The sequence below is a fragment of the Caretta caretta genome, chromosome 1 (assembly GCF_965140235.1).
Source record: "Caretta caretta isolate rCarCar2 chromosome 1, rCarCar1.hap1, whole genome shotgun sequence".
Taxonomy (NCBI): Eukaryota; Metazoa; Chordata; order Testudines; family Cheloniidae; genus Caretta; species Caretta caretta.
Window position 1 is genome coordinate 21,292,805 of NC_134206.1, and position 26,506 is coordinate 21,319,310.

Below are 26,506 nucleotides of genomic sequence, written 5' to 3' on the forward strand. Positions count from 1 at the left end.
CTGAATAGATATGTGGGCACAGTTGGCAACGGGCTTTGTTGCAAGGATAGGTTCCTGGGTTAGTGGTTCTGTTGTGTGGTATGTGGTTGCTCGTGAATATTTGCTTCAGGTTGGGGGGCTGTCTGTAGGCAAGGACTGGCCTGTCTCCGTGTATATAATGTCTTCTGCAGTTTTCACAGTATGCATCCGATGAAGTGAGCTGTAGCTCACAAAAGCTTATGCTCAAATAAATTGGTTAGTCTCTAAGGTGCCACAAGTACTCCTTTTCTTTTTGCGAATACAGACTAACACGGCTGTTACTCTGATACATATATATTGTTAGAGGTTAACAATTCAACCAAACAGTTTAAGGCTGTATTCTGTTAATTCAGAGATAAAAAGAAGATGTTAACTTTTCTTTGAAGTTGTGATAAATCACCTGCAAATGGTGGGAGACAGGCAACTGCCTTATGTTAATGCTTGTAGCTACTTACTGGTGATGCTTAGGAAATATAAGGTTACTTCAAAAGCCTATTGTTCACCAAGGATGGCACGCTGTTAAGAGGTGATCATAGCCTGCCAGTAATCTCTACAAAAACTCTTCGGACCTGCTCTTTTTAATCTCAAATCTTCTTATGCTTCATCAGGGGAAGCCTGAGCCACAAGATTGAGGTCTCCAGTTCCATTCTGGTTCACCCTGATATTGGACATTCAGAATTAGCCCATAGGTTCAGTGCAAAGAACTTTTTGCAGCTCTAAAGCTCACATCTGAAATGCACTTAAGAACTCTATTCATGTCTGTATGTATAACAGTCTTTTAACCAATACTCTCTCTTTCTTTTTCTTTTTAAATAAATTTTAGTTTAGTTAATAAGAATTGAATACAGACTAACACGGCTGTTCCTCTGAAACCTGTCATTATGCAAGGCACTGCATTTAGCCGTATGGAGTGGAAATCTCAAATAAATTGGTTAGTCTCTAAGGTGCCACAAGTACTCCTTTTCTTTGTGTGCATTTGGGTGAGATCTGAAATATTCATTAACCTGAAGGGTAATGTGTCCGATCCTTTGGGATTAGTTGAACTTTTTATATAATGAAGAAGATTTTCAGTAATTTTCATCATATTTGACTTGGCTGTCTGGGTGGAAGCCCAAGGCTGGGTTGCTTTAAGGGAACTGTATTATTGGCTTCTGGGTAACCAATATTGTAGAAGCTGTTTTGTTGCTGGCTTGGTGAATCTAAGTACTGGAATAACCACCAGTTCTGGGGATTGTCTGACCCATTCTTTGCAGTTTGCCCTAACGGAGTAATCTCAGTTTGTATGTTTCATACCATGCAGGCCAATGTTTCTTTCCCTAAATTTAGGCAAAAAGGGTGAAAATCATGGCTCTAATGAAGTCAAAGCAAAGCTTCCACTGACTTCAACAGGGAGTTTGAAAATGCTGGCAAAATTTTGACTATTGACAAGAAACTAGTGATGACAAAAATAAAGGATAAGAGTGAAAACAGCACAAGTGAGCAAGAGCCTAATTAGATTGTAAGTTCCGTGGGGCAGGGATTGTTTTTTGGTGATGTATTTGCAAACCGAACACCACACCTAGCACAATGGGATCCTGATCTATGACTGGGGCTCCTAGGAGCTACCAGAATATAAAGCAATGATGATCATGATGATCTGTGTAGGCTTACATTAAAATGAAGCATCTATCATACTGAAATACTGATATTATCTTGATAAGTTGTGATATTTTCCTTTTCCTACATTTATTATTATTGTTGCAACCAGACTTTGATGCAAGTCAATAGATGCCCCCTCTTTTTTAATAAAAAGTCTTCAAATCAAGTCTGTACTGAAATTTAGTGTGTTATGAAACCAAGGCCAGTAGAAAAATTCTTTTATATACAAATAAACATTCCCTGTATGTCTGCAATCCAAACATTACCAAATGTTGCTGAAGCATGAGTAACAGACAGTGAAATTGATTAGGAACTAACTAACAGTTAAAACAATATACTCAATGTTCACTCAGAGAAACACAAGAAAGTATGAAATACTGAAAAAAATAATTTTTGAAATTATTTTAGTTTTAACAGTTTAAATATGATTTTAACCTGATTTTTTTCTTTCATGTTTGCCAGCCACTGTTGGAAGAAATTATTCTAGAAATAAAAATAATCTTAAAAAAACCATTAAATCGGTCAGTGACTTACTTAGCAGAGACTGAGAAATAACAAGAGCAATTTAGTGAAAGAAAATGGCATAGATAAAAATCAGAAAAAAAGAAACAGATGTGAGGTAAACACAGTCTCAGAAGACAGGGGTTTTTTTTTGTTTTGTTTTTACCAGTCATCCTACGGTTCCTCCCTCCCATAGCGGATAAATAATAGTTTAAATCTAAAATGCAAACCCCTAATCATAAACCACAGTATTAGCCCGTTGTTAGAAAAGATTACAGTCACACCGAGTCATACAAAGCCTGAATGACTTAGTGATCCAACTGAAGTCAATGGAGTGACTTGCATATGTAAGGATGACTCAAGGTCCCCCATAACCATAATACTAATAAAAATCTACTTCTGTTATGGATAAAGACGATGTGTAGAAAACAAATACAGTAAATGGCATCTTTACTGATTTACTGGCTGCAATATTAAAATGTGAAGAAAACTGGAATGATACTAGAGGACCCAATTCAAAATCTATGGTGATAAAAAAGTATAAGAAAGGATTTTGCTCTCCAAAACTGTATGGAATACCAATGTAGCTGTCACAGTGCCCACATTTTATATCTTCATCATCCACAATGAACCAGAAAGAATTCTGGCTCCAATCCTACAAGGTGCTGTGTGCGAGAACAGTGGTGTCCAAACTTTTCCTGTCACGCCCCTCCCCTTACCAGTAATGTAATCTGTTCGCAACTCCCACTCCATTACTCCACAGTTGGCTCAGAAGAGCTTGGGCTGAAGGTGGACCTCGGGGTAGAACTGGGGATGGGAGAGGAGCTGGGACCAGAGGTAGCGTTGACTTGGGGATGGAGAGGGAATGAGGGCAGAGCGGGTCTGGGGGTGGAGCAAGGGGCAGAGTGGAGCTGGGCTGGGGGCGGAGCTGTGGCTGGGATCACAGCGGGGCTGGATGGTGCTCCCTCCCTTGCCCCTCAAGGGGACGGGCTCGGGCCCTGCTGTGCACCCCCCAAAAGTTCCTCCATGCTCCGCAGGGGTGCATGCCCCACAGTTTGGGGACCTCTGGCCTAGAAGAGTATGGTCCGAAATCCTAACAATACCCTCTCCATACTTTACCAGTAGTTCAGTGAAGGTGATGCCTTTCTGGAAAAAACTTGCTGTCATGGGGTCAAAAGGTTTGCTTAAGAAGGGCAGATCTTTATGGAGTTAAAGTGGCAGCAGCTGACATAACTAAGCACAAATCTCAAGCATACAAAATTCCACTCCTTTTATGTTACTTTCCATGGAAGACAGGTGAACGAGAGCAGTTAAATACTTTTTTCTCTGGATTGAGTGGAACTGAAGCAAAGCTTCCTATTTAGCTGTAATTAATTTTAACTGACAAAATAATATACATGTCCTATTTGATCTCTACTCCATTTTAATTAATGATGATTTTCATAAAGACTTGTATTCTTACTATGTTTGCTTGCATCACAGTAACAAATTTCTCGTTGCTTTAATCTGTTCTGTTAACAAAAATGCTTCCTTAAAGAAATCCTATGATTACTGTGACCAGAGATTCAGATCAAACACTCACACAATGTATAATTACACTAATTTCTCCTGGCCAAGGCATTCTACTGGAATGCAGCGAGATCGAAAAACTTACTGCTGAGTTGCATCTCACATCTGACACCGAAAGACTTCTCTTAAGGCACTTGGACTGGAGGCTCGCTGACTAGAATGCACAGCTGCAGCCCTTTCTTACAGCAGGTTATTTATAACTCCTATCAGATTTTTTTTCAATAGCATAAAGCGAAGGGAATGAATTTGCACAGACTGAACACTGAAGTCCTGACTTACTTGAGGGTTGTATTCCTTTTCCACTGAACAAATACAATAGGGTAATTAAATCATAGTAACAATATGACTGGAGATAATAAAGAAAGATTTAAAAAAAATAATATTAAGCAAATCCATGCTTTCCCTGACACATATATGCTCACATATATGCTTTCCCTGACATAAATGCTCTCATATATGCTCACCATCATGGGAAACACTCTATACAGCAGGGATGGCATGGCAGGCTCAGGGGAGGGAGCGGAAAGGGGTGGAGTGGGGGCAGAGCCAGGGGTTGAGTAGTGAGCACCCCAGGCACATTGGAAACTTGGCGCCTGTGGCTCCAGCCCCGAAGTCGGTGCCCGTATCAGAAGCCTCATTTTAACTTCTGAAGAGCCACATGTGGCTCCGGAGCCACAGGTTGGCCACCCCTGCTATACAGCCTTATAATGTTTGGAACCATTACATCCCTTCAATAGAGTTCTAGAGGTTTTTTTTTAAACACCATCCTAGCCGCTATGGATGTAGAAGCCCTCTACACCAACATTCCACACAAAGATGGACTACAAGCCATCAGGAACAGTATCCCCAATAATGTCACGGCAAACCTGGTGGCTGAACTTTGTGACTTTGTCCTCACCCATAACTATTTCACATTTGGGGACAATGTATACCTTCAAATCACCGGCACTGCTATGGGTACCTGCATGGCCCCACAGTATGCCAACATTTTTATGGCTGACTTAGAACAACACTTCCTCAGCTCTCGTCCCCTAATGCCCCTACTCTACTTGTGTTACATTGATGACATCTTCATTACCTGGCCCCATGGAAAAGAAGCCCTTCAGGAATTCCAGCAGGATTTCAACAATTTCCATCCCACCATCAACCTCAGCCTGGACCAGTCCACACAAGAGATCCGCTTCCTGGACACTACGGTGCTAATAAGCGATGGTCACATAAACACCACCCTATACCGGAAACTTAATGACCGCTATACTTACCTACATGCCTCCAGCTTTGATTCAGACCACACCACACGATCCATTGTCTACAGCCAAGCTCTACGATACAACCGTATTTGCTCCAACCCCTCAGACAGAGACAAACACCTACAAGATCTCTATCAAGCATTCTTACAACTACAATACCCAGCTGCTGAAGCAAAGAAACAGATTGACAGAGCCAGAAGAGTACCTCGAAGTTACCTACTACAGGACAGGCCCAACAAAGAAAACAACAGAATGCCACTAGCCGTCACCTTCACCCCCAACTAAAACCTCTCCAGCGTATCATCAAGGATCTACAACCTATCCTGAAGGACGACCCATCACTCTCACACATCTTGGGAGACAGGCCAGTCCTTGCTTACAGACAGCCCCCCACCCTGAATCAAATACTCACCAACAACCACAAACCACACAACAAAACCACTAACCCAGGAACCTATCCTTGCAACAAAGCCCGTTGCCAACTGTATCCACGTATCTATTCAGGGGACACCATCATAGGGCCTAATCACATCAGCCACACTAGCAGAGGCTCGTTCACACCTACCAATGTGATATATGCCATCATGTGCCAGCAATGCCCCTCTGCCATGTACATTGGCCAAACCGGACAGTCTCTATGTAAAAGAATAAATGGACACAAATCAGACGTCAAGAATTATAACATTCAAAAACCAGTCGGAGAACACTTCAATCTCTCCGATCACTTGATTACAGACCTAAAAGTTGCATTTCTTCAACTAAAAAACTTCAAAAAACAGACTCCAATGAGAGACTGCTGAATTGGAATTAATTTGCAAACTGGACACCATTACATTAGGCTTAAATAAAGACTGGGAGTGGATGTGTCATTACACAAATTAAAACCATTTCCCCATGTTTATTTCCCCCCCTACTGTTCCTCACACGTTCTTGTCAACTGCTAGAAATGGCCCATCTTCATTATCACTGCAATGGGTTTTTTTTTTCTCTCCTGCTGGTAATAGCTCATCTTAACTGACCACTCTGGTTACAGTGTGTATGGTAATACCCATTGTTTCATGTTCTCTGTGAATATAAAATCCCGCTACTGTATTTTCCACTGCATGCATCCGATGAAGTGAGCTGTAGCTCACGAAAGCTTATGCTCAAATAAATTGGTTAGTCTCTAAGGTGCCACAAGTACTCCTGTTCTTTTTGCGGATACAGACTAACACAGCTGCTACTCTTTAAACTATATAAAAAGTATTGATTTCTTTAAATTGTACAGGCTTTCAGAATACTTTCTATAGAATCACCATAAATGTATATCAAACCCTTAATGGGTTAACCTCAATTAAATTCTATACTTCTTTTCCATATGGGGCTGACACTAGAAGGAAGAAAAAAAAGTCCTGTGTGGCTGAAACATTTTGCTCACTAGGATTTGTTTGGTCAGTTCCTTTTTCTGCCAATCTCTCATGACTCTGAAAAAGCTGTGGACTTTTAGAAGAGTAAAATCAAAAGTTAAAGAGAGGGAAAATGAGCCTGTGGATGAAAAGCTGAATGACTCAGAAGACGGCAGTTACTTTGCTTCATCCCACCGAAATCTGAAAGAAAGAATTTTTATCTTTGTGCCTGTTTTTTTTAAATTGAAGCAAGGTCTTGAAAGTATCATCTTAGTATTTACTTACCATTATGTCAACTGCCTATTCTTGTAGGCTGCTTTGTTGAATATCTGGATTACATTAACTGAAACCTAACTAACTGATACAAAGAACAGATATAACAATTTTCTCCTGCTCTTTTGTATTAACATTTTGTGATGTGGGAAGTAATAAGCTTGTGTTTACTTATCAGAATCCTGTTGATTACTAATGATGTAGGCTTTGTTGTTGCAAATATGATGAATATGACAAACAGTTTTGGTTCCTTATTGGTAAATGGTATGTTAAAACTCTATAATACAGAGAGAAATAAGTTTGTATTTATTTACCATATTGTTAACTGTTCTCAGTTTTAAACCTTTTGGTTTTGGAGTTAACTACTTTTACTGTCTAATTTGTCATTCTAATTTGATGGAGTAAGAAAATATAGTTCTTGTGTACTAATAATATTTATGACTGTATTTAATGCTCAAAATATGCTGAGCATTTTATTAATATTAATTGATTTTTTCTGTGCCTAAAACCACAATAGGTACTTTACAGCACAAAGATACGTTCACCATCAGAACAAGCCTTATAATCTAAAGTCCTGATTCCGCAAATTACTGACTACATCAGGGTTTTGCATGGGCATGGGTTTGTGCACATAAAGTAGTTTGGAGCCTTAGATTATATATGATGCAACAAGCGGCACTATCAAACAGTACGAAGGGATGAGGTGAGAAGGCCTCATAGTAACTCATGGGCACATTTGGTGGTTCAATTTAAAGTTCTATTTTTAACAGTTGTCATCGGTTACAGAATCAAAGGGTTAGTCTTCAGTGTGAACTTCTTATATGCTACAATGGAAACCTTGCCTATTAATTGTTAAGTTCCAATATGCTAGCATAGAACTAGACACAAAACTAAAGTTCTTGTCCCAAACAGCCCTACCAGAGCACAATAGTTAAGGATGACAGCTTCTTTTGTTTAGTCTGTAGCTTCTTCCAGACAGGGTGGTGCTACATGTCAGGGACCTCATCAACCCACAGCCTACCCACTACACATTGCACCGTTCAACAATACAGCAATTTCCTAAATTCATAAGTTATTCATAGATTCACCAGATTTTCACAATCAGCTTGCTGTCTTCATGCTACAAGTAATTTTATTCTATTTAGGCTCTTACAACTCAATATCAAATATAAAGTCTTTAAGTTATGACATTAGTGAAACAATACTTTATTCCCATGCAGGCTAACTCCTAACATTACATTTCCTTCATGCAGTTATAAACTGTGCGGAAATCTTCACTGAAATCGATACACAAACACTGAGTATTCCATCAAAATACATCATCTTCCAAAGCCTGCATAATAAATAATAGGAGGCACATATATAGGTCTTTACACTTTCAAAGCACAAACATTAACTAATCCTCAGCACACTTTTGTGAGGTGAGAATTCAAGTATTATTGCAACATTTATAGAAAGGGAAACAAAAACAGAGTTTACAGTCAATTATATAAAATCCTGTAGAGAGTCAGTGACAAAGTCACAATTAGAACTCAGGACTTCCTGCTTCCAGGCCCAAGCTCTGTCCATTAGACCAAGCTGTCTCTCTATCTTCTAGCAGAAGACATCATAATTTTACATTGCTCTTGAACTCACTACTAGAATGACAAATAAGTGAAGCCACTTTTGAAAGAGGAGACAGGCCTATAAGCAAAATAGTTTACCAATCTATAAGTCTACCCTGAAGATGGTTATGCCAGATTTTCAACAAGTTTGTAAAGCAACATGTATCTTCAGTAGTCAAATACCGTTCATGGCATAATGTATTACCATTAGTGTAAGCAACCTAAATTTTAGAATACATATGTGTGCTTTGGGGTTAATGGGGCTCACCTCATAGTTGTTAGGAGCTTTGCCTTCAGTTGGAAGAGGCTCAGAGCCCATGTTGATATATACACACACACACCCCTCCCTAATTCTGGATAAGATTTTCAAAAGTGACTAGTGATTTTAGGAACCTCATTTTTTGGGTGCTCATCTTGAGACATATTAAAGGGACCTGATTTTCAGAGGCTAGGTCGGCCAGCACTTTCTGAAAATCCAGCCCTTTCAAGGAAAAAACAATTCTTTGGCTAACCAGCAAATGCTTCTAACAACTCAAAGGGAGATGAGCTCTTTGACTTTGTCATGTCTGTTTGAGAGATACCTGAAATAGTGTTTTGAAATCTGAGCATACACCTGAATTTTGCCGATAGCCTTTTCTTTTTTCATCTCTCTACTGCCCACGTTTTTTGATGCATCTGCCATATTTTTTAATGCATCTGGTGTTCCCATTTAGCACCTGGAAATGCTCAGATTTATTCTCCAAGTCTCATTATTTTAAGTATTCTCATATGCAGTTCTTTTACGCAAAGCTACAGATGCCATGTAAACAAACTTACAAACAGTATATTCAATTATTGAAATATATTTATGCAGCATACCACACTCAGATGACAATTAGAACCAATATTTAGAAAACTACATGCACAAAATAATCCTGAATGAAACTGTTTTAAAGAAGAAAAGTGCTGTATACAGAAAGCATGAGGTATAACAATCATTTTTAAAATCACAACTTTTCCTTGCAAATCTCAGGGGAAAGTACTTACAGATGTCTAAGGTTAATATTTTTCAGAGCTGCATTTCTGACATTAGGCACCTAAATCCATAGTTAAAAGAAAAGGAGTACTTGTGGCACCTTAGAGACTAACAAATTTATTTGAGCATGAGCTTTCATGAGCTACAGCTCACTTCATCGGATGCATGCAGTGGAAAATACAGTAGGGAGATTTATATACACAGAGAACATGAAACAATGGGTGTTACCATACACACTGTAACAAGAGTGATCAAGTAAGGTGAGCTATTACCAGCAGGAGAGCGGGGGGGGGGGGGGAAGGGGCGGGAAATGGGGACCTTTTGTAGTGATAATCAAGGTGGGCCATTTCCAGCAATTGACAAGAACGTGTGAGGAACAGTGGAGGGGTGGGGGTGAATAAACATGGAGAAATAGTTTTACTTTGTGTAATGACACATCCACTTTGACTCCCTCAGGGAACGGATGGCCAGGATCCCCTGGGGGACTAACATGAAGGGGAAAGGAGTCCAGGAGAGCTGGCTGTATTTCAAGGAATCCCTGTTGAGGTTACAGGGACAAACCATCCCGATGAGTCGAAAGAATAGTAAATATGGCAGGCGACCAGCTTGGCTTAATGATGAAATCCTAGCGGATCTTAAACATAAAAAAGAGGCTTACAAGAAGTGGAAGGTTGGACATATGGCCAGGGAAGAGTATAAAAATATTGCTCGGGCATGTAGGAATGATATCAGGAGGGCCAAATCGCACCTGGAGCTGCAGCTAGCAAGAGATGTCAAGAGTAACAAGAAGGGGTTCTTCAGGTATGTTGGCAACAAGAAGAAAGCCAAGGAAAGTGTGGGCCCCTTACTGAATGAGGGAGGCAACCTAGTGACAGAGGATGTGGAAAAAGCTAATGTACTCAATGCTTTTTTTGCCTCTGTCTTCACTAACAAGGTCAGCTCCCAGACTGCTGCGCTGGGCATCACAAAATGGGGAAGAGATGGCCAGCCCTCTGTGGAGATAGAGGTGGTTAGGGACTATTTAGAAAAGCTAGACATGCACAAGTCCATGGGGCCGGACGAGTTGCATCCGAGAGTGCTGAAGGAATTGGCGGCTGTGATTGCAGAGCCATTGGCCATTATCTTTGAAAACTCGTGGCGAACGGGGGAAGTCCCGGATGACTGGAAAAAGGCTAATGTAGTGCCAATCTTTAAAAAGGGGAAGAAGGAGGATCCTGGGAACTACAGGCCAGTCAGCCTCACCTCAGTCCCTGGAAAAATCATGGAGCAGGTCCTCAAAGAATCAATCCTGAAGCACTTGCATGAGAGGAAAGTGATCAGGAACAGCCAGCAGGGATTCACCAAGGGAAGGTCATGCCTGACTAATCTAATCGCCTTTTATGATGAGATTACTGGTTCTGTGGATGAAGGGAAAGCAGTGGATGTATTCTTTCTTGACTTTAGCAAAGCTTTTGACACGGTCTCCCACAGTATTCTTGTCAGCAAGTTAAGGAAGTATGGGCTGGATGAATGCACTATAAGGTGGATAGAAAGCTGGCTAGATTGTCGGGCTCAACGGGTAGTGATCAATGGCTCCATGTCTAGTTGGCAGCCGGTGTCAAGTGGAGTGCCCCAGGGGTCAGTCCTGGGGCCGGTTTTGTTCAATATCTTCATAAATGATCTGGAGAATGGTGTAGATTGCACTCTCAGCAAATTTGCGGATGATACTAAACTGGGAGGAGTGGTAGATACGCTGGAGGGGAGGGATAGGATACAGAAGGACCTAGACAAATTGGAGGATTGGGCCAAAAGAAATCTGATGAGGTTCAATAAGGATAAGTGCAGGGTCCTGCACTTAGGACGGAAGAATCCAATGCACAGCTACAGACTAGGGACCGAATGGCTAGGCAGCAGTTCTGCGGAAAAGGACCTAGGGGTGACAGTGGATGAGAAGCTGGATTTGAGTCAGCAGTGTGCCCTTGTTGCCAAGAAGGCCAATGGCATTTTGGGATGAATAAGTAGGGGCATAGCGAGCAGATCGAGGGACGTGATCGTTCCCCTCTATTCGACATTGGTGAGGCCTCATCTGGAGTACTGTGTCCAGTTTTGGGCCGCACACTACAAGAAGGATGTGGATAAATTGGAGAGAGTCCAGCAAAGGGCAACAAAAATGATTAGGGGTCTAGAACACATGACTTATGAGGAGAGGCTGAGGGAGCTGGGATTGTTTAGTCTGCAGAAGAGAAGAATGAGGGGGGATTTGATAGCTGCTTTCAACTACCTGAAAGGGGGTTCCAAAGAGGATGGCTCTAGACTGTTCTCAATGGTAGCAGATGACAGAATGAGGAGTAATGGTCTCAAGTTGCAGTGGGGGAGGTTTAGGTTGGATATTAGGAAAAACTTTTTCACTATGAGGGTGGTGAAACACTGGAATGCGTTACCTAGGGAGGTGGTAGAATCTCCTTCCTTAGAGGTTTTTAAGGTCAGGTTTGACAAAGCCCTGGCTGGGATGATTTAACTGGGAATTGGTCCTGCTTCGAGCAGGGTGTTGGACTAGATGACCTTCTGGGGTCCCTTCCAACCCTGATATTCTATGATTCTATGATTCACTCCCAGGCTTTATTCAAGCCTAAGTTAATTGTATCCAGTTTGCAAATTAATTCCAATTCAGCAGTCTCTCCTTTGAGTCTGTTTTTGAAGTTTTTTTATTGAAGATTTGACACTTGTAGGTCCGTAATCGAGTGATCAGAGAGATTGAAGTGTTCTCTGACTGGTTTTTGAATGTTATAATTCTTGACGTCTGAATCCATAGTTAGTAATCTAAATACAACTATCTGACTTTCCGAAGAACAAATCAACCACTGAAGCTCAGCAGCTTTGAAAACCAGGCCATTTTTATTTAGGTGTTTAACTGGATTTTGAAGATTAGCTTTAGGCATCTAGATTTGAAATTGTTGACTTTAGTATGTTTGAACCATCTTCAACTTACAGCTACAGAGGAAAGTAATTGCATTCAATAGACATTGCTGCTTCTAAGAGAAAATATATTGCACAATGTAACTTGCTATATTTTTCGGGGTATCTCCCCGCAAATCATTCCCCTGCCATTGCAAAGGTCCCAGGCATCAGTGTTCCTCAGTCCCTCCTATTCTCTGCCTGTGGCAAACAATAGATTAATTGCTGGAGGGTTGCAATACTTTAGTCAACTCCAGATTATAGGGCTCACTGCAGGGATAACTGGTGGGATTTAGTGGCCTATTATGTGCAGGAAATTAGATTAGTTGATCTGGTAGTCCCTTCTGGACTTAAACACTGATTCTGTAACACATTTATAGAAGTTTAACTCTGTATGTACACAATTATAATATACCTTTTACTGACTTTAATTTCACTTCTTAGCACTGCAGTGTTAGATTTTAGATTGTTTATTCCATTTACACTTTTCAAAGCTTTTACCTGAATTGCTATCTTCGGCATTAACATGGTGACTCAAGCTGGAGAGAGAAGCTGGAACTGAAGAAATCATGGGTCTGTAAATGCAATGACCCATCATGCAAAGGTTTATTCCACTAAAAAAAGAACAGATTTTTTTTTAAGCTGACATGACAGATTGTACTTTGGCAACGATTCTTTAGTTGATAAAGAGTTAGTAATGACAGCTGAGCCTAAAATTTACTCTATTTCTCCTGGTAATTGTCAGAGTAGCCAAAGAGGCTATTAGCAAAAAGAAATGAAGTTAATGACGGACAAAGATGGCACATGAAGAAGTAATTATTGTAGGAGCAGCTATCGTAGTAACTATTATTTCCATAGGTTTGCTAGTTGACGATAGCCAGATCAAAAATATGACACCAATGTTTACGAGGCTACTTTATAGTCTTATGTTTATGCTCCAGAGATATGCCCAATCTCAAAACTTGTACCATGTGACATCTGTTAGATGAGCCATTACAGACGTCACAGGTAGCTCCTGAAATTTGACAGGGTGGCACCCTGATGTCAGGATCATGGCTTTTGCAGATACGGTGTAAATTTTCCCCAATTTGGCCAAGTTAGATGTCAGTTCACACATGATCAGTAAAGACTTTTTAGAGTTTAGCAGCTAATTTCTTAGTAGACTGCAATTCTTAGAATTGAGCACGCTCCATCCCCACACAACTTTATGTGTAACCAAAATGCACATGCACCAACCCCCCAGAATTAAATAGCATGCGGCATTCCTACAGCTATAAGGACTGAGCAGAACTGTCCCCTGCAATAGCTCCTCCTGGCAGCCAGGAGCTGCTGTGGCAACAAGTGGCACTGAGAACAGGAAACTGGCTCTCCTGTGCTATCAATGCTCCTGCTACTGGTGTCCAGACAGTGAGAAGAAAGCAGAAACTGTCTGCTTAATGCAGAAGGGTGGGAGATTGGGACTAGGCAGGATGGCTAAATACTTGGCCTCAGTTTTTAATGAGAAGGTTGCAGGTGGTGACAGGGTGGCTAATGGGAACAAGGATAAGGAAGTAGAAATTACCACAGCCAAGATGGAAGCCAAACTCAAACATCTTAATGGAACCAAATCGGGGTGCCTGGATAATCTCCATTCAAGATTGTTAAAGGAACTGACACATGAAATTGCAAGCCCAAGAGCAAGGATTCTGATGACTTTGTAAACAAGGATTCATACCCTATGACTGGAAAGTTGCAAATAGAGTGCCTATATTTCAGAAAAGAAATAAATAAGGTGATCATGGAAATTACTGGCCCATTAGTTTGACCTCAATTGTTTGCAAGGTCTTAGAACAAATTTTGAAAGAGAGAGTAATTAAAGACATACAGATACAAATAATTAGGACAAAAGACAACATGGTTTTACTAAAGGTAGACCGTGCCATACCAAGCTGATTTCTTTCTTTGAGAAGATAACTGATTTTCTAAACTAAGGAAATGAAGTAGATGTAACCTACCTAGATTTCAGTAAAGCATTTAATATAGTTCCACATGGGAAATTATTAAAGTGGAGAAGACGGGGATTAATATGAGAATTAAAAGGTGAACTGTCAGGCTGGAGGGAGGGTACTAATTGGTCTTGAGACCAATCTTATTTAACATTTTCATTAATGACCTTGGCGTAAAAAGTGGAAGCATGCTAATTAAATTTGCAGATAACACAAAGTTGAGAGGTATTGCCAATATGGAGGAGGACCGGAATATCACACAAGAAGATTTAGATAATCTTGAAAACTGGAGTAATAGAAATGGGATGAAACTGAATAATCAAACGTGAAAGATTACGTGCTTAGGGACTAGCGAAAATATTTGCTATAAACTCAGGACTTATGTGATGAAGCCACAAAAAAAGGCTAATGCAATCCTAGGATGCATCAGGCGAGGTATTTCCAGTAGCGATATGCAAGTGTTATTACCTTGTACAAGGCACTGATGAGACCTCATCTGGAATACTGTGTGTAATTCTGGTCTTCCATGTTTAAAAAAGATGAATTCAAACTGGAACAAGTGCAAGAAGGGCTACTAGGAGGATCTGAAGAAGGGAAAACCTATCTTATGAGAGGAGACTTAAGGTATTTGGCTTGATCAGTCTAACAAAACAAAGGGTGAAGGGAGATATGATTGCTCTCTATAAATACATCGACGGGATAAGCACCAGTGAGGGAGACAGCATTCAAATTAAGGGCCAATGTTGGCCCAAGAACAAATGGATATAAACTGGCCATCCACAAGTTTAGGCTGGAAATTAGATGAAAGTTTCTCACGACCAGAGGAGTGAAGTTCTGTTACAGCCTTCCAAGAGGAGTAGTGGGGGCAAAAAAACCCTAACTTGCTTCAAGACTGAGCTTGATATGTTTATGGAGGGGATGGTATGATGAAGTTACCTATAATGGCATATGGGCAATTTGTAACTGCTATTACCATGTATCTCCAATGGCTGGAAATAGGACACTAGATGGGGAGGGCTCTGAGTTACTACAGTGAATTCTTTCCCAGGTGTCTGGCTCATGGCTCTTGCCCACATGTTCAGGGTCTAACTGATAACCACATTTGGGGTCAGGAAGGAATTTTCTCCAGGTGAGAACGGCAGAGACCCTTGGGCTTTTTGCCTTCCTCATCAGCATTGGGCACAGGTCACTTGCTGATTTGAACGAGAGTAAATGGTAGATTCTCTGTAATGAAGTCTTTAGCTCAAGATTTAGGGACTTCAGTAACACAGACAGAAGTTAGGGGCCTATTACATGAGTGCATGGGGAGAGGTTCTGTGTCTTGCAATGCGCAGGAGGTCAAATGAGACAATCATGATAGACTTTACGGCCAAAATAGACCATGAGTCTATGAGAATATTCCCTATCCTGCCTTGAAAATATCAACCGTTTTTATTTTTTATCCCCATTATAATTCATTTAATTTTGAGGGCTGGGTGCTCCATTTTCCACCCCTGCATCAAAATTATTTTACTCACTTCTGTTGAGAATTATTCATGGGAGGAAGAAGAGTCCAGTGACTAAAACAAAGGGAACCGTGCCAGGGTTGATGGACTCTATTCCTGGATCTGCTACTGACTCACCTATTGACCTGGGGAAAGTGGCCGGGGGAAAGCAGTTTACTACTGCTAGGTACATCCCATTGGTGTTGGTTGAGACTTGGTTAATGTTTGTAAAGCTCTATAATATCCTCAGACGGGCGTTACTATATAAGTGTCAAATACTATTATGCTAACTCAGTGGTGGCCAGCCCGCACCGCTTCCCGCAGCTCCCATTGGCCAGGAATGGCGAATCGCGGCCACTGGGAGCTGCGGGCGCCCTTGCCTGCGGACAGTCAATTTAAACAAACTGTCTCGCTGCCCACCAGCGGATTACCCTGACGGGCCGCAGGTTGCCCACCACTGCGCTAACTTCTCAAATAGCTTACAAGTTTTGAGAAGCCGCATGCAGAACTTGTATTGACTTCACTGGGAGCAACACATTCAAACCAGCATTGGGCTTTGACAATGCACAAAGTCATCTTTGCTAGTTAATAAGGTTAGGTTGGCACCTGTCATGCTCCCTAATACTTAACTTGCCTCAGAATTTCCTCAGCAGCAGAATTCCCCAGCATTGGAGAATAACTACTGTTTTTGGAGTGCCCTTCATCACATCCTTTAATATCACAGTCCTCAGCTCTCACTGTAGTTGCTTTCTTTGTATGTTGTAAAATATCCGTAGCTATTTTTGGGTGAATGGCCCATTAAATTACCCCATGAATAAGTCTATTTCTTACTACAGCAATGTGTCCTAGACTTGCAGGGAAGATCTGAAGTGCATGTTTCTGATTTTTTATTATACTCAGATTCAAGGGCATTTCTGCGGGAAAGCCTCCATAGAATGGGAATTCAACTTTAATTCAGAACATCTTGGTCACGCAATATATGCACCAATGTCCCATTATGATGCATGGAACCTGTTTGTCTCATCTGTATCATCCCTTCTTTCTAAATTATTCTCCTAATCAAAAATACATTGGATTTTTCAGCCAGTGAAATCTCCCACTCAGCTCCAGCAGCCAGGCAATGATGATTCTAAAATGATTCTAAACGTTTTTACTGTTACTGACTCCTATAATGCTGGTATTCTCCAGTCAGCCAGATGAACACTGAGGATGAAGAGGGGGTGTTTATGCCCCCTTCCCCATATACATGTGTTCATATATACTCTTTTCCCACACACATATAAAATACACTTTAAAAGTGCATGCGTGACACACAGTCTTTGTACTCTGGATTCTCTGGGTAGATGTGCCCACAGAGGTACCAAGATGCTCAGGGCCCAGATCCTCTGCTGGCATAAATTAGTGTAACTCCATCAAAGTCAATGGAGTTACACCAATTTATATCAACTACAGAAAAGGCCTTCAGTGTGCATGTATGTATATTTAAATGTATATCAAGACAGCTTGCCACAGATGTATAGATAAAGCCATTTACATTTGCAGTGTATTTTATATCTACCTTATTTCTGTAGCATCCAGAAGAGCTCGATGTGTGAATCATGCATATGCATTAAAATTATACCAAAACAGCAGACTCATCAAGACATGTGTTTACATTTCTGAGGTAGCAATTAGGCAGTAATGGTGGGGGATAAGAAGTAACCCAGGAGTCATTCCAGAAGGAAAGTATAATAGTGGTGCTTAGGAATTGTAGTCTAGTATTTTAAAAACATAAAATCCCCCCCTCCCCCGCCTACAGTTCAGACACAGATGTAAGACAAAGAAGGGACTCCTGTAAAAGCTGACTCAGGTCACATGTGAACAGGCAAAAAGGTAGTGTCTGTTATAATACTGAACATGAACTCCCAACTTCAAAGAAAAAGGAACGACAAACAGGAATTATCTGCTTCACTGTTTTAAGATGCTTTTAACTACAGTTTCAGCTCTAATAACTACCACTGCTAACATCAGCAAACAAAGATACAAGTTTGTCAGAAAGGATAGCTGTCACTGAGATTCCCTTCCTCACCAAGACTCAGATGTCAATTACTACCCAACATACTCGGCTTTCCTCAAAAATGTACAGTGCTGTATTTGTGCCAGCAAGCAGCTAACACTTAATGCAAATAGGGATAGAGTGCAAACGTCCCCATTATAACAACTTTTTGGCCCCTTCAGTGTCCATTGGTCGAATCAAGTTGTAATTAATGAATGTCTTCCCTTCATGCAAGCTGTTAAAGGAAGGTGTTAATTGATTTGCTTGAAAGATTTATAGCATACGGAACAGCTGACTGGCTTAATGGTTTTCCCAGGGATTGCTGTGAGGGAACAGCTGCAGAGATACTGCAATGCAGCGCAGCACAGTTTCCAGACTACTGACACTGACTATTTTGCAAAAATCGGAGGACTAAATTCTGTTTACAGCCCTGTAATGGGGACGAATGGGTGCAGCTGAGAGCAGAATGTGGAATTTCTCTCTTAGGGTATGTCTATGGAGCAACTCGACACGCGCAGCTGGCCTGTGCCAGCTGACTCAGGCATGCAAGGCTCAGGCTGTTTCACTGCTGTATCGATTTACGGGCTTGGGCTCTTGGATCCTGTGATGTGGGAGGGTCCCAGAGCTCGGGGTCCAGCCCATGCCCATAAGTCTACACAGCAATGAAACAGCCCTGCAAGCCAGAGTCAGCTGGCATGGGCCAGCTGCAGGTGTCTAGTTGCTGTGTGGACATACCCTTAGTGTTCCCAACCTAGAGGCCAATATTTTCTTCCCCAACTTCTCTTCCATTCAGGATGAGTTGTGTGTTGTCATAAATATAAAGGGAAGGGTAAACCCCTTTGAAATCCCTCCTGGCCAGGGGAAAGCTCCTCTCACCTGTAAAGGGTTAAGAAGCTAAAGGTAACCTCGCTGGCACCTGACCAAAATGACCAATGAGGAGACAAGATACTTTCAAAAGCTGGGAGGAGGGAGAGAAACAAAGGGTCTGTGTGTCTGTCTATATGCTGGTTTCTGCCGGGGATAGACCAGGAATGGAGTCTTAGAACTTTTAGTAAGTAATCTAGCTAGGTATGTGTTAGATTATGATTTCTTTAAATGGCTGAGAAAAGAATTGTGCTGAATAGAATAACTATTTCTGTCTGTGTATCTTTTTTGTAACTTAAGGTTTTGCCTAGAGGGGTTCTCTATGTTTTTGAATCTAATTACCCTGTAAGATATCTACCATCCTGATTTTACAGGGGGGATTTCTTTATTTCTATTTACTTCTATTTTTATTAGAAGTCTTCTTGTAAGAAAACTGAATGCTTTTTCATTGTTCTCAGATCCAAGGGTTTGGGTCTGTGGTCACCTATGCAAATTGGTGAGGCTTTTTATCCAACATTTCCCAGGAAAGGGGGGGTGCAAGTGTTGGGAGGATTGTTCATTGTTCTTAAGATCCAAGGGTCTGGGTCTGTAGTCACCTAGGCAAATTGGTGAGGCTTTTTACCAAACCTTGTCCAGGAAGTGGGGTGCAAGGTTTTGGGAAGTATTTTGGGGGGAAAGACGCGTCCAAACAGCTCTTCCCCAGTAACCAGTATTAGTTTGGTGGTGGTAGCGGCCAATCCAAGGACGATGGGTGGAATATTTTGTACCTTGGGGAAGTTTTGACCTAAGCTGGTAAAGATAAGCTTAGGAGGTTTTTCATGCAGATTCACCCTAGAGTTCAGAGTGGGGGAGGAATCTTGACATGTGTATTTAAAGCATAGCTCCCCTTCCTTTCAAACTCCATCACTTACACTGACCACAGAATTTTACCGTTGCTCCTTCCTTACTGTACTGCAGCACCACCATCACCACTGACATGGGAATACATACTATCCAATGGAATTTGAAATGCTGAAGATATTTCCCAATAGGACAACTGTGGGTGAACGCTGACTTCTTAAAGAGAGCCATTGAACACGCACATGGCCATGCCCTTTTAAGATGGGCCTCATATTACAATAGCTACTCAGGACATACCAAGTAAGTCCATACTGCAGAAGAGGGTGAATGCCACCTTGGTGGCTGTGCATTTTTGCAAAGGCACTAACTGGCTCTAAAAGGAGTTTGAAAAAGTTGCTATTCAGGAAAAAAGTGCAGGCAAGCAAAAATGTTTCCATGAATATTGGTTATAAATGTGAAAGCATGGCTACAATATGAGTGAGTAGGCCTCCCTCATCTTTTTGATTGACAAGTTTTTAATTGCTTGTATTTGTTTCTTTACCTTCAATAGTAGTTGAGTAAGGAGTAGTCTCATTGAAGTCAATGGGACTGCTCTTGTGCTTAATGCTAGGCAGGTGTTGAAATATCCAGCTGAACTGGAGCTGCAGTAATCATTATGGAACATAGAAACGGGAGGCTGGAAGGGACCTCAGGAAGACATCAAGCCCAGCCCCTACACTGGCGGACCAAGTAAACCTAGGCCATCCCTGACAGGTGTTTCTTCCACCTGTTCTTAAAACCCTTCAATGATGGTGATTCCTCAACCTCCCTTGGAAGCCTAGTCCAGAGCTCAACTATCTTTAGTTGGAAAGTTTTGTCTAACATCTAACCCAAATTTCCCTTCCTGTAGTTTAAGCCTCTTATTTCTTATCCTACCTTCAGTGGACATGAAGGAGATGTTACTACCTTGTACAGTAACTGGAGTTCTTTGAGATTTGTCTCCCTGCGGGTTCTCCACATCAGGTGCACATGCACCCCATGCATCTTCGACTGGAGATTTTCAGTAGCAGTGCACATTTGGCCCATGCAGGTGTCCTACACAACCTCGTACTCCACACCAAGGCTATATAGGATCATGCAGGTGACCTGTCCTCAGTTCCTTCTCCTCTACAAGGTGCCACAGAGGAAACTGGACGCAGAGGGGAAGGAGCGGGGACAGTGGAGCACTCATAGGGGGACACATCTCAGAGAACTCCAGTTACTGTACAAGGTGATTAAACTCTCCTTCTTCAAGTAGTGCTCCTATGGGTGCTCCACTTCAGGTGGCTACTGAGCAGTGTCCGCAGATGGAGGGGGAGGCTTCAGAGCTGAGTCCAAGACTGAAGACAAGACTGCATCCCAAGGGCAGCATCTGATCTGGAAGACTGGATGGTTTCTCAGATCAAATTTGTGAAAGCTTTGGGTTGACCAAAACTGCATTTTTCAGCAAATAAACCATTCGTCCAAAAAATGTCACCCAGCTCAAGATGGCCCACCTCATCTTTTTATTTCTTGTATTTTTAGTTCCAATTTTTCCTCACTTTTCTTCTTCTTCCCTCCCCACCTCTGCTTTTATCTTTCAAAACTTTGTCCCATACTAATTTGTCTATTTCTGTCTCAGAGAGGTAAGGGAAATTAAAAAAGGTGTGTGTGTGTGTGTGTAAGAAAGACCAAGAAAGGAAGAGGAGAAGAGTTGGGGAAAGGTGTTTACCCACCCATACATTATGTTTTATTTTTGCTAGCCTCTGCATTTCCTAGTTCCAGGCAAGATGAGAAGTGAAAATGCTTTAACAACAAGATAAAAGCTATTCAGCCTGATGGCAAGCTCTAGAAATCTTGCAATGGAACCCACTTACATAAGATTTCCAGGCAACTCTACATACTCAGAAATGCTTGGGAGTTCATACAAGGTTCAGATAAACATTTGGATGCTCAGAGCAAACCAAGTGTGAACTCTGAACCCATTCACCATTACCTCCTTTTTTACTTTGCACTGCAACCGTAGGTTAGAGGGTCAGTTTATAATATCACAACAGCTATGTACTTTATACTCTTTTCTTTACTACATGAATAGTAACTTATTGAAGCATTAACTCTTTCCTCCATTTTAATTGCTGATCATCAGCTGGCTGCTCAGAAAGCTGGCACATTATGCACTCTTGTTTACCATCCAAAAAATCAAGAGCTGCAATTTTACTTGCGACTTTCTGTAATAACAGTCTAAATTGATATTTATGTTCCTATTAAACTGGAAAAGATAAACAAGACTGCCGAAACTAATGGGAACCAAAATCTTCTGTCAAGAACTTTCTGTAATACAATTATTTTTACCCCTTCTTCCTTGATCTGAAATTTATCTAGATCTATATACTCTGTATATATATATATATACACACACACAAATTATTTCATGTATGTAATAAAATATAATATTTGAAATTTTGTTTGCTTCTAATTCTCCTCTCTTTTTCTCCTTACCTCATCTCTTTCCATTGGTATCTGTCTTAATTGCACATTTTCTGTTTTAATTTTAACTTGGGGGGGGGAGGGGGAGGGAAGAGTCTGAGTCAGAGCATGAGAAAGGGAATGAGTGAGAATTTATTATTTATGAAAAGTGGCAGCTTGATAAAGCCTGGTGACTGAAGTCCTCAGTTTAGCCACCGAAAAGGTACAGCACAGAAGTACAACTGGCCGACCAGCGTGTCTCAGTTCTCACATGGAGGAACCACTTTCTAAGGGGGAAAAGGTACTTCACTCTCCATGTCTATTCAGCCCTTGGTATCCCTGAGACTATCAGCAAGAGGTCCCATGAGTGCCACTTTTGAGGACAGTTAGTGTTAGGAGGACACCTCTTCATCCACCAGGTAGTGGAATAAGTCCACATAAGTCATCACACACAGGGTGCCAAACTACCAGTTTTTTTTCTGCATGGTTATCATTTCCACTTTTTCTCAATTTTATTGCTTTTCCTATTCTTGAAGTCTTGCAAGGTAGATGACATTATTCTTCCAGCCAAAGAACATCAGATGAAACCCAACCGCACTTCTTAATTGGACAGTAAATTAGTTCATTGACTTACCGTCCGGCTGGTATTGTGCTATGATTGTTACTATCTGCCCTGCTCCTTTTAGTGCAGCTGCAGCCTGCTCATGGGTAGCACCCCGAAGATCAATGCCATTCACCTGCAGGAGAAATGAAAACAAAAACGAACCATCTGAACTTGCTTCATAATGGATGGAAAGCCATGGAGAATCTGTTTTTATACTTAGGAAAGGGCATGGGGGTGGGAAATCATGTCACCAGTGTTCAAGAACAAAGACATAAATTATAATAGACTTATATGAAGCTACTTATGATTGACCAAGATCCTTTGCCACTGGATCAGACTACTGTACATTGTGTTTATAACACACTGATCTGCGTTACGTTCACTTGAGACGGCTGCCTATCTTGTTTTTTGCTCTCTTAAGTTCACATTTTTCTTAAACTTTTTGTTTAAAATCTTGACCAATTTTAACTTGGCTTTATAGGGTTTGAAGGTTCAATTCTCTACTGTGCCTGAGCACAGCGGAGAGGGAGTCCTGATACGAACCCAACTGGGACACACTGATCCTGCTCTTGCAGCCCTGGTATAAATCTAACTTGCACGGGGCAGCTTCAATTTGCTCCACTGATGGGAGACATTCTATCAGCAGAGCGTCTGCTGTAGAGGCGCCTCGCCCTACCATACCCCAACCCTGAATGCCTCCTGCCTGTTCCCAACATGCCTCCTCCCCCATCGTGTGCACTGGGCAGTTCAGGTGCAGGAGGGAGGTGGTAACATAGGTGCAGGAAGCAGCCTAGCCACCTCTGCCATTTTTACACAGACTGGAGATTTTCCACGGAGGTTTCTCCACTAGTCTAATGTCACTTTGGGTTGCATAAGCAGTGTAACGTGAACTTAGCTGACCAGAGAATCCAGTTCTAAAGGTTTGTGGACACTTCAAAACCTGTTTCATGTACAGAGCTAGTTGGTGATACATGCTTTGTCAGCAGCTATCACGAGGAAGTCAAGCAAATGCTCTTGGGGCAAGCAAACATGGGAAGATGAGCCGAGTAAGTGCCAGGTCACAGACAGTATGGGAGAAGGGTGAACAGCGCTGAGGCTGTTGAAAGCAACTTTGTGCTGACTGTGAAAGAAAGAAGAAAGACTCCCTTCTGCTCAGTGGCACAGTTCTTTTTTCCCCACACAGTCTTCGGCATATCCAGGACAGAGTTGGCAGACTTGATTTGGGCATTTTGATGTGAGCCTGTAAAATAATTGTATACCCCACCCACTTCCAATCATTATATATAAGACCACCCTGAAGAGTCTAGGGAGTGTCACTGAGATGTTTCTTTGTGTATCCCCAAATCTTTGTAACGTCCACTAGGAAAGCTAATAAAGCAAATCAAATAATGAATCACAAATACTACTACTCATCTGCTCTTACAGAACATTCTGCAGACATTAACTAAACTAGTAGTCAAATCACCATTGAAGGGTTATCTTCAGTACACAGATCGGAAAATTGAAGCACAGAGGTTAAATGACCTGACCACAGGCCACAGAGGATGTCAGTAGCAGACCTGGTATTAAAAGACAGGGATTTCCTTATGTCCTGCTTAGTTCAGGGGACCATGCAGCCTTCCATGGTACTGAGATGCCCATTTTGGGGCAGGCTCATGACTACTCACTAGAAAAGTGGCTCAGCAGCAGCTGCTCAGGCTAACAGGCCTGAAGTGGTCCTAGCTCCATCAACAGAAGCCCACGTGGCTCCAGTCCCCCAGAGCTGCACATTGATTTGAGACTATTCCATAAATTGAAGAGACTAAAGCTGTGGGTTTCATCGGCAAGAGGGCAATACATAGCATGTGAGTTTCAAACTTATAACAATGCTGACTGGTTACCTCTGGTTTATGTTTCAAGGCTCTCATTGACAACAAAAAGGGAGGGACACACAGGATTTGTGGGGTTTATTTAATAACTTCAGTGGAGTTAGACTAGGGATTAATTTGGTTCCATAAAAGTTTACAAATAATAGCAGAGAAATTTAAGACGACTTTGCTTTGACTCTATTATATTTGAAAACAGACAAGTTTCCAACTTGCTATCATTGATCTTAGAAAAAGTGATAATAAAAGAGCTACAGAAACACATGGACAATAATTATTTGTATGATGAACCCACTGAGGACTAAGATTTATTCTCTGAGTAACAACTTAGTTGTTTGCAACAATTAAAAAAAAAAAAGAGTTCCTAATACTGTTGTTGATATTGACCCTACCTGCAGTTTCTGATTAAGCAGATCAGACTATGATAAAGAACAGTTTAACAACTTTAAGAAATGTTAGGCTGTGAGCAGTAACATGTTGATCTATTTTAGATCAAACTGTATCTGACAGGGTCTCAGTTGGTGAGAGTGTACATATTTTCACTAGCCTGTACTCTGATTATCTGTGCTCTTCCATACAGATCCACACAGGTTCCTATTAGAGCTGGTTGGAAAATTATTTTTTTCTTCCCATATTTTTTTCATGACAAAGGGAAAAAAAACTATTATTCCTGGGGAAAAAATCATAAAAAAACCAAAAATCTGAAAACAAAACTCTAAGTTATGTTTTAAAAAATGAAAATGCAAAATATTTGTCAAAATTATTGTTTTCCTCAAAAAATTGTTTTCAACAACACCTATTTTTCTAAGATTTTTGGTCTAAAAGTTTTAAGCAGTTCTTACTCCAATATCCTTCAGATCTCTTAGGCAATCTATGGGATTTTTGAGATGTGTGATTTGGTGGCTACTGTGACACTCTATCTCACAGTGGCACCCTGGAACCCCCATATTCACCACTGTCATATAATTAGCATATGTTTTGTACAAAGTGTATCTTGTGAGGTATCATTTTAAAAGTCTTGATCTGTTGAACATTAATATCCTGTCAGATTGTATGTGCTATCATTATATGTGAGGTTATGAATCACTACCATATATGTTACTGATATATGTTGTGAGGTTGGGAACACCCACAATCAGCCTTTCAGGTACAACAATGGAGTAGCCAGACATGATGATGGCCCATTAAAGGGAATCCACTCTCCCAAGGGCCAGCCCAGAGGACTTCTCAAAAACAGCACGTAGACAATGGAGACTGCTTGACCAATGGGGGCGGACCCATACATTACATCATAAGATCTTTCCAGCAAGCTGGAAGAAACTATAAAACAGGGAAAGTCACATCATCACTTGGCCTCTCCCTCCAACTCAACACCTGGAGGAATGTCTGGAGGACAAAGACTTTGAACTGGGGAGAGTGGTCCCAGGCTGGGAAAGAGTTCCAGGATCTTTAACCTGCTTGTACCATCTGTTAGGGTGAGACACTGCTTGATTCAACTCCTGTTTAGTTTGTAAAACCCAGACTGAGAACTTATTTTTATTTTTTAAGTAACCAACTTTCATCTTTATGCTTGCTACTCATAATCACTTAAAATCTATCTTTCTGTAATTAATAAATCTATTTTATATTTTATCTAAAACGGTGTGTTTTGGTTGAAGTGCTTAGGAAATCTCAGCTCAGTTTTACCAAGGTTAGTGTATGTCCTCTCCACATTGAGGGACAGGCGGACTGGGTAATGAACTCAAACTGGCCAGGTTTCTGACCGGTGCAAGACGGTACAGTGCTGGGGTGCAAGGCTGGGGAACTGGGGGTAATTGGCTGGAGTTTCCCTATTGGTGGTTCATGAGCGGATATATTCATAACTCTCAGATCATTCATGTAACTCAGCTTGGTGTGTCCCTGCCTGTGGATGTCTGTGTAAGTGCAGTACCTGGTGGAGGGTGAGAAAACCTGGATTTGTGCTGGAAATGGCCCACCTGTTGATCACTTTAGATAAGCTATTACCAGCAGGACAGTGGGGTGGGAGGAGGTATTGTTTCATATTCTCTGTGTGTATATAAAGTCTGCTGCAGTTTCCATGGTATACATCTGATGAAGTGAGCTGTAGCTCACGAAAGCTCATGCTCAAATAAATTGGTTAGTCTCTAAGGTGCCACAAGTACTCCTTTTCTTTTTGCGA

The 26,506-nt window shown here is 41.3% G+C and overlaps 1 protein-coding gene across 23 annotated transcripts in view; it reads right to left on the bottom strand.

Annotated features, from left to right (window-relative positions):
• DLG2 (discs large MAGUK scaffold protein 2) overlaps positions 1 to 26,506 on the bottom strand; it is a 1,511,004-nt gene that overhangs the window by 263,702 nt on the left and 1,220,796 nt on the right. For all 23 annotated transcript variants that reach the window (XM_048840921.2, XM_075126424.1, XM_048840889.2 and 20 more), the window contains one exon: positions 22,493 to 22,595. In XM_048840921.2, the coding sequence (XP_048696878.1) occupies positions 22,493 to 22,595 (103 nt within the window). The remainder of the gene's footprint in view (positions 1 to 22,492; positions 22,596 to 26,506) is intronic.